The sequence below is a fragment of the Phaethon lepturus genome, unplaced genomic scaffold, assembly GCF_000687285.1.
Source record: "Phaethon lepturus isolate BGI_N335 unplaced genomic scaffold, ASM68728v1 Scaffold52884, whole genome shotgun sequence".
In the NCBI taxonomy this organism is placed as follows: Eukaryota; Metazoa; Chordata; class Aves; order Phaethontiformes; family Phaethontidae; genus Phaethon; species Phaethon lepturus.
This window is the reverse complement of record NW_010533579.1, coordinates 1-9,143: the sequence shown is the minus strand read 5'-3', so window position 1 is coordinate 9,143 and position 9,143 is coordinate 1. Positions and strand designations below refer to the sequence as shown.

The window sequence follows — 9,143 nt, the reverse complement described above, 5'->3', positions numbered from 1 at the left end:
ACCGCCCTTCTGCGCGCCCGCGGCCCGTCCTGCTGAGCCGGGGACGGACCCCGGCGCTGCTGACCCTTCTCCCGCACCCGGCCGTTCCAGTGCTGCCGAATCTACTCCACAGTAACATCCCCCTCCTGTCCTCTGCACCGCCCCTGCAGTGCTCTGTGATCCCGGTCTTTCCCTCCTGACAGAGTCGTCTCTTTGCTCTGTGATGTTTTGCTGGGAGCACTTGACACAATGTGAAATTTTCCCCCCACAGGTTCTAGAGATAACATATCTCCTAGCTCTGACAAACACGAAACCTCTCAGTTACAGACTAAAACCTGCTCTGATCCTGACACAGAGAAGAAAACATCTGTCACGTTTAAACACGTTCCCGAATTCACCAGTAATGAGGCTAGCTTGCCAGACAGCTCACTGGTGGAAAGCATACAGGCTAGCCAGGAAAACCTGTGCTGTGAAATCATTAGGCCTGCCACAGAGGAGAAAAAACCCCAAACCTCCAGCAGTTTGTTGAAGCTGAGAAGGCGGATGAAGGCTTTGGTGTCGGAGGAAAGGGAATCAGTGTGTGATGTGCAGATAATCAACACTGGTGAAATGGTGAAAAATCAAAGTGCCAGTATAGAGGAACTTCGGTCTCCAGTCTTCAGGCGAAGCAGTCTCTCGAACACTGAGGAAAAGGCTCAGAGAACATCCAGACCAGCACTTGTGGGGAGAGAAGAAAACAGTTTCACTCCTCCCGATGCAGCGTTCAGAGTTGTACAAGACATGCTTGAAGACAGTGTCCCTCCAGGAGTGCCTGAGCTGTTCCCATGCACACTGAAGGACAGCAGCGATGTCTGGCAGCCTGAGTCCTCGGGTGCTGTGGTGACATCCGATAACCATGAACCTGCATGGCTGTGTTCAGAGAACAGTGACTCTGTTTTACTTGACATCAGTGGTGATGGAGGAAAAGAATCTTCCAGTATAATAAAACAAACGGACAGTGAGAGTATGTATGAAGATCAGGGAGAATTACGTAGGCTCTTGGATTTAATGTCAGAAAACGAAGTATTGCCCACTGGTGGCAACAACACTATAACTAATGAAAGCAAAAGCCATGAAGGAAATCAAAGTGATGCTAATGGCTTAAATCCCTTTCCTGCAGATCTTTCTGTGGGCAACGTTGAGGAACAGTTGGAGAATCAACAGCTTGAACTTCAGTCAAGGCTTTCTGATCCAGAAGAGGTGACAGCTGCTGAAAGCGCATTGAACTCTTGCACAGTGGTTGAAGGGCTTCTCTTTCCAGTTGAATACTATGTCAGGACAACGCGACGCATGTCTAATTGCCAGAGGAAAGTGGACCTTGATGCTGTGATTCTTAGCCAGCTGGGCAGAAGCAAGAAAGGTCAGCGAAGTAAGTGTAAGCAGAAAGATGCAAATTCAGATCGCCCCTCCCAAGAAAGAGTTGAAAACAATTTGGAGTCGGGGGTCACGCCATTCCTTTTTCTTGACTCAGAAAATGATCCAGCAAATTCAGGTAGTCCTCATAAATCTCTGCCTCCATCCAGTGGTAGCAGCACTTCACTTGGATCGATTTCTCAGAACAGTATCACTAGCACAAAGCGAGATCAGAGACGATCGCAGAGGAAACAAAAGGGAAGGAGGAAGTCTGCCTGCAAACCCCCCGTGCATCAGGTGCCACAGGAACTTGTAGAGAGTTTGGATCTCGTAACAATGAGGCAAAGCAGTAGTCTGCTGTCAAATGAGTGTCAGAGTGAAAAGGAAAACTGTGAGGCTAATCATGAAAAATCACCTTCAGGTGAGAGAAGGTTGTCTGCTGCTGCAGCTTTTGGGCCCAGAGAGACAGAAGAGACTGGTGCTGTACAGCCAACGAGTGCTGATCCTCCTCCTGGAGGAAGCCAAGTGCTTGGCAAATGCCATAAGACTCTGTTAGAACAGGTTCAAAATCCACTTCAGAATGGTGATTCTGTGAACCCAGAAACTTTTGCCATCCATATCGGAGATCTGGAAGCCAACTTAACTGTGTGTCAGGCTGATAAACATCCAGTGGAGGATGTTAAGAACCAGCATGTGCAAGGAGCCTGCAGGGCAGAGCGGCTCCTAGCAATTAATGTCCCTCCGCGCCGCTCCCTGCGTTCCTCTGCAAGACAGAGAGCGAGTCAAGTCTCGAAAGGTACTTCATCAAATATAAGCACTCTCTAACACCACAGCCCGAGAGCGAGGCAGGGAAACGGCCCAGTGAGTGCATGCACTGCTGTTCACACCCTGCCATATTTTTTTAGTCAAGAAAATCTTATATGGGTTAACTCTTTCTTTTTTTTTTTCTAAATAAGAGAACTTTTTTAAAAAATATAGATCATTGTGGTGCCCATGGTCCTTGCACAATTCCAGAAACTTCTGCGTCAGCACAGTGACAGGGAGTAAACAGCTGTGCATGAATGAGGAGCTGGGCTGAGAACTTCATAAACTGCCTTTGCTGTTGGAGCGAATGTTGTGCACAGTGGACCTGATTTTCCAGTGAATGAATGTAAATCTCTGTTTGTCCAACTAAGTCCACATATTAATGGGGTTTTTTTAGCGCTGACAAGTGTGAAACACAAAGAGTAGCATTACAGTCTGAGCATCTGTGAGTATTGTAAAAAGAGAATGTGTTGGGAGAAAACCAAACAAAACAAACTGACCAAGTGCTCGGTGAATTCTGGCAGCCTTTGGCAATGATATTTTAGTTGAAGGCTTGATGCAAAGCAGTTGCAGAGTGTAACATTTTTCCATAAAAATGCTGCTTCCATGTGTTGAGATGGATGTGGCTTTTTTTTTTAATTGAAAATATGTTAGAGTGCCACTCTGGATGAGAGATTCTGGAAAGCCCAGTTGCTGGTCATTTTATCATGTGATGTTCTCTCTGGTATTCTTGTGTTTTTCTTCGTCTAGATCAGAGCGAAAGAGGATGTAGCTATCCAATGGGTTCAGAGGATCCCGCATCTCTTGGCCTCCCTGCTGTGGACCCTCACGCTTGCGGCACTCTCTTCTTCCGCAGTCTCCAGTGGCTGGCCCCCAGACTAGGTATCAGAGACTTTCACTTACCGGATGAGGAATTTGGACCACTAAAGCTTGAGAAATTAGAATCTTCCCCTGTGAATGATTTGGAGATTTTTGTTCCTAGTGTGCTTGGAGATGATGCAGCTTCAGAGGACACACAAGGTGCACAAATGAGTCCAGAAGAAAAAAGGCCCCAAAGTAATTTGATTTCACCTTTCAAAAATGTATTGCCCAGGTTACCTCATTCAGAAAACCCAGCTTGCAAGAAGGAACTTTCCACCCATGAATTGCTATTTACTCCTCTGGGGCCTGTCTTAGCTGGTGCTCCCACTCAGCCTCAGTCTCAGATTTCCTCATCTGTTTTCCCTGTCGTGGGTGCAACCCCAGCTGTTTTACCATCAGTACACAGCAAGGTCTTCCCCAATACACCTTCTGTACCTCCCTCGCAAGCAAGCCTGCATTCTTCCAAAGGGGCATCTGCCCAGGTTGTGGATGGTGGGGAGTGCAAAGACTGTGCTGTTCCGCTGCACTTGGACAGTTGTGGCACAGGATCTGCTAGAAAAGAGGAGGAGCAAGGTACAGTGTTTCCTTTAGAAGCTGAAAGCAGTCCTGATAATAAATTCGATGAGGCTGTGGCCTTGGAGAAGCGTCAGCAGTTGGAGAGCAAACAGCAGAGATCCTGCAGAGCTTCTCCTGAACAGGTAACAAGCTGGCCTCTGCCAAGGGTGCTAAGCCACTGGTTTTGTGGGCGAATCCCCTTTTCCAGAGTCTTGCCTGACTTCAGGGGAAAGACCTCTTTGCATGCTAGCCCTGCATGCTGTCTTTTTCCTGACTTTGTAAATGTTTGGTTTTTATCTGTTGCCTAAAGTCTTTCAATCTCGAGCAAATTCTTTAAAATCCTGCTTGATGAAGCTGGAGATAGGGGTTTCAATGCTTATTGCAGGATGCATGTTTGAAATGTGTATGGACAAAAAGTTTCTGGTACCCACATACTGTTGGTCTACCTTGAGGAAAATTTTCAGCTAGGATTTGGTAAAGGAGAATAAATGACTTGCATATGGGATGGGTACTGAGAGAATGACTTGTCTCTGAAGGCTGAGAGATGCAAGTGGCAGTAAAAGACAATTTTCAGGTGAAACCAGGAAATAACTTGGCTGGGATTTCTTGTATTCCAAAGACATGCAAGTACAAAAAGAGGTGCTTCTACCCTGGTTCTCCAGCAACAGTATGCAAAGTGAATTCATGCTTCTGCCTCATTGTTGCGGGTGCTGAGAGTAATTTTAAAGTTGAATTATCCTCATTCTTTGCTTGTTTATGCAGAAGAAAGATGTAGCAGAACAGTTCACTCCAGTACTGCTTGATGGCCTGACAGAAGAGAGCTTGCAGCTTGTGTCAAAGCTAAAGGTGGGATAACATCAGATAATTGTTTGCTGAGTCAGTAGCAGCTCTTTAATACCAAATTTAACAAAAATGCAATAAAAAATGCAGAACAGCTAGTTGAACAAAATAGATTGCTAATTTGATCAGTTCTGTTTTCACTTGTGGTAAAGCATGCCAGAAGGTTAGATTGCTGTATATTTCCTTTTGACTGATAAAGGATTTCAGCAGTTGTTTCTGAATAATGAATGTCTAAACACATGCAAATGTCCTAGCAAAGTCTTGCCCAGGACTGTTTGCAGAGCTGAGCCATGGGCTCTGCCTCCTGCGCTGCTGTCCCTTCACTGTCCTCTGTCTTGTAGCGGGTGGAGAACGGTTGGCAGGCAAGGAAGCAACATCTGTAGGAAAGCCCACTGAACTCCCAGTGAGCTTGCCGGAGGCTGGGTCACCTCTAGCTTTTCCAAACCAAAGTGCAAAATTTTGCTCAAGAAGCAAGCCTGAGGGATTAGCATAACCAGCCAAAAATAATATGTCTGAAGCTGAAAACCTTTTTACAAGGGAGAAGGCCCTTGCTTTGTTTGCTTTTAAACTTGGTCTGTGCTACTGCAAGTCCCATCTCCCATTTGTGCAACAAGGGAAGCAAGTGCATGACTGCAGGTGGGTGGCGCTTGGACTTTGTTGTGGCTGTGCCATGGCAGCCCCAGTCCTGTCCCAGCTCTGGGCTCTGCGGGGTGCCTGTCATTTCAAATGACAAGTGATTTTTGTGAAGTGAGCCAATATATTTGCTGCTTTGAGGGTGAAACGTTTTCTTTGGTGCCTTACTGATGATTTACTCAAAATTAAACTCCGTGAGCATGAAGTTTTAGCCTCAAATTCTCATCACGCTGAATGTCAAGCCTTTTTTTCAATCTGAACTTCTGGGTTCGGTAACCATGTCTGTCAGAAGAGAACAAGCACTGGTTTGTTTTGGACAGGATTCTTCAAATTCCTGCGCTGTGGATGTGAGTACCATGTGGTGGGATGCAGCGGGCAGCAGAGAGCTGTGTGTGGTGACTGCTTGTGAGAGTTCCATCTCCCTGTGGAAACCCCTGGCATCTGACTGCTGGGGAAAGGTCTACACTTGGCAGCTGAGAGAGGTATGAACACAATCCTTATTTCTAGAATCTAGGGCAATTTCTTGTTCCAGTGCATTAGTTCCCAAGGAGCTTGCAGTCTTGGGTGCAAGGTAAATTCTTTAAGTGGCATAAATTTTTCATTCCATCAGACAACAGATGAGAACGATTGTCACTGCTGATGGAGAAGGCCAGTAGCTTGTATGGTCACGTGCTATCTGCTGGAATTTGATACTTCATGCGCTGAATGGCGGCTGCAGCTACTGACTTGGGCTCTTTCCCCTTACACTCCCTGGAGACACTTCTTGTCTCTTATATCAACAGGGATTGTTAATCTAAGTGTGCTTCTTCATATGGGTCTGAAAATTAGTTCTGCTCCATATCATTTTACTTGAAACACTATAGAAAATGGCGATAAAGTCAAAGGGACGTTGTGGGCAACGCTGAATTCTTGTTTTGCTGTCCTAGATTCCTGTAATACAGATCGTTCCTCTGCCAGACACCTGTAATCTTGTGTGTATAGCATTGGGAGATTTGGAGATTGGAGAAATAAGGTGGTGTATTTATTTCTTACTAGTGCTTTGCACCCTGAATAGCTGCAGCTTAACTCTCCTTTTGTGTAGTGTTTGAAGTTATCTCTTACTAATGTGTCACTTTCTCGGTTGCTTTAGCAGTTGGAAAATATGGAAGAGATTTCTAAAAAACTATAAAGACTTGCTTATTCACCCCTAGAGGTGGTAGACTGCTTAAACATATGCTTATTCTTATACACTGTGGCATGTTTGAATTATGCTTCCTTCTGTCATTAGGCATACTTTTCTCTTAATTTAGGCTCTTGCTTTATTCTGCTGAGGATGACTCATTCAAGCAATCACTAGTAAAAACTGGAAATATAAAAGCTGTTCTTGGGCTAAAGGATAGGAGACTGATCAGCAGCAGCAGGACCATGCATGAGCAGCAAGTAGAAATAGTATTGCTTTCAGAGACGGGAAGGTGAGTCTGCTGGTTTTGGGGTGGTCTGAGTGTGGCAGGTGGAAGAAAAGTAAGGAACCATCTCAGATGTAGAAAAGTGTTGGGTTCCTCTTCTTTCTGGAGGTGTGCTGAATACAGAATGCTTACTTATTATTTTGCCTGCCTTTTCTCACTTGCTAATTGCTATTCAGAAGCAGGGACGGACAGACTTTGATGCCCCCTGAAGAAACTGTTTTGGCTTTTGCTGAAGTAGAAGGAATGAGAGATGCCCTGGTTGGCACCACTGCAGTGAACAGCATTGTTGTTTGGTCAGTGTTTCATTTGCAATTGATTAAATGATTTGGTTTGCAGGTGTACGCGGCGGCGGTAACAGCTAGCTGCAGAGGTTACGTAGGGGTGTTGGTTGGCAGCTGATTTGCCTGTGAAATAGCAATTGTCAAAGGGCCTACAGCATGGCACTTTAACTTCCATACAGTTGGATAGATAGCGAATGAGCTATGCTGCTGTAATTCCACTTGCTTTTGCATCATATTCATTACCTCTGTTCCTGTGGCCTCTTGTCTTAGTTTGGTTTCTGTGAAGTCAAAACTGTGTCCGTCTTGCATGGAAATGTGGTCAGAACTTGTATTTTCACCAACTGCAGGAATTTGAAAACAGGCCAGCTCCTGAAGAAGATGCACGTTGGTTATTCCTACCCAGCTTCCATCTGCCATCGAGCATATTCTGACTCTGTACGTACGTGAAATATGACATGCAGTTTATGCATGGACTGCACTGACTAGCTCTGGTGGGGACTTAGAGGATTAGGGTTTCTAGGGTGGATTGGGATATCACCTCTATTTAGATACACTAAAGATATTTCAAAGGAAAATAGGTTAACTAGGAGAAATAAGCCACACCAGCTACCTCGAATTCCTGGCTTTCTGCAGTGTACTAATGAAATAAGAGTGGTACATCAAAGTGTATTCCAAAGCAGCAGCATCTTGCATGTGGGAAGCAGAAGTACTGTTGCCCAGTGCTGCTGCTTGGTAAGTCTCTTCCATTTTGCAAGTGGGTAGCTTCCAGCATGGTGGTGGCACACCGCCATTGTCAGAAAACCTATCTGAAGTGGTTATTATTTACACATAACCCCAAGGACATGAACCGTTGAAAACCAAGATTCATAATAATGATTCTTTCCCACTTGCTTCCACCTGTGCTGTGATTCCAGATGGATTTTTGTGGTTTATCAAGGATTTGATTGTTTTCAGTGAGCATTTGACCTTTTGGGACAAGAATGACTTCTCTGATAATGATGGCTTGAGCCAGACTCTTTGGAGACTTCCTCCGAATACCTATCCCAGGGTATTCCGTGCTGGCCTGTGGCTGTTCTGAGAGCCACTGTTTTCAGCTGTGCTGGTTTGCGTGGAATTCTTGTTAAATTTTAAGCTCCTAGGGATTAAAATGAGGCCCAGAAATGTTACTTTAACTGTCACCTCATCCTGCAGTAAGTCTTATTTTCTTAGGCAGAAAGATAAGCGTATAAATCCATTGGGTCACTGAGCTGTCATTCTGCTGTATTGCATCAGCCCTTATCAGTCAGCAACTGCTTTGGTTTTTATCTAATTTGATAAGGAAAGTAAACCATTTCTGTTTTATCCAGTAAAAATAATGCATCACTGTCCATGGGGCTTTGATTATAGAGGGAATGTAGCAATTAATTTTTGGAAAATTCTTTGAGTTTTTTCCCCTCTTGCTGTTGTTTTTAGTGATATATTTTTCCTCTGTGTACCAGGGCCTTCTGTTTGTTGTTTTAAGTCATCCACACGCCAAAGAGAGTGAGTCCTGTGGAAACCCCGCATTCCGCGTCATAGCGTTCAACCCCAAAACAGCCAGGAGCACGGGAGTGATGTTCTCCTCCCTTCCACCTGGGTGTGCTGGAAGGCAAGTACCTCTGGGACTCCGCATGCTGGCTTCATGATTCCTCCGATGTGGTTTTGGGGGAGAATCGCTTAATGCGCTGAGTAGCACTGCTGGCAAGGATCCATTTGCCATCTTGCAGATGATAAGGAGGCTGCATCCGTCCTGCCCTTTCTCCTGTACATAGGCTGGAGTGGGGCGAGGGTGTTGGCTGTTTCCTGCCCGCTTCCTGCGCCATTCTGCGTGCTGACCTCTGCGCTCCTGGCGTCACCGCGCGGCAAGGGGCTCCGCTCACCGGAGCTCTGCCGACAAACAGGAGCATTGCTCTTCTGCACGCTGTACACTTTTGTCTTTCTCTCCCTGCAAAACGACTGGAAATGCTGTAACAGGGCTCATCAGGCACCCCCCCCCCAGGAAGATGTCTGCAGATGAGACTTGCTGAGCCTGTGTGCTGTTAAAGAGCACTTTGCTAGGTTTATTTGTGTTAAGCAGCTGTTTGCAGTCAGATGACCTTTTCCTTCCTACGTCTTGTATTTTGAAGAGTAAGCTGTTTAAGACTCGGTCTTGCAGCGCTCTTACATCCATTGTCATGCTGATTAATTTTCTGCGTTAAAAACCAGCTAATTTTAAAAAATGCTATGATAATGTTTTGACAAACAAACTGCGGCATGGTGACGCCTCTGTGTACGCCCATAGGTACCTGGAGGGTGACGTGAGGGATGCTTCTGCTGCAGCCGTGCTGACGTCGGG

At 45.6% G+C, this 9,143-nt stretch overlaps 1 protein-coding gene across 1 annotated transcript; it reads left to right on the top strand.

Moving 5' to 3' along the window:
* Positions 1–250: 250 nt before the first annotated feature.
* PALB2 (partner and localizer of BRCA2) lies at positions 251–9,137 on the top strand (the record flags this gene model as incomplete). Its single annotated transcript, XM_010285215.1, has 10 exons — positions 251–2,167; positions 2,926–3,734; positions 4,354–4,437; positions 5,385–5,546; positions 5,991–6,076; positions 6,354–6,515; positions 6,686–6,802; positions 7,138–7,225; positions 8,269–8,417; positions 9,090–9,137. Coding segments are annotated over 10 exons (3,622 nt in total), but the record flags the coding sequence as incomplete, so codon positions are not given.
* Positions 9,138–9,143: the final 6 nt, after the last annotated feature.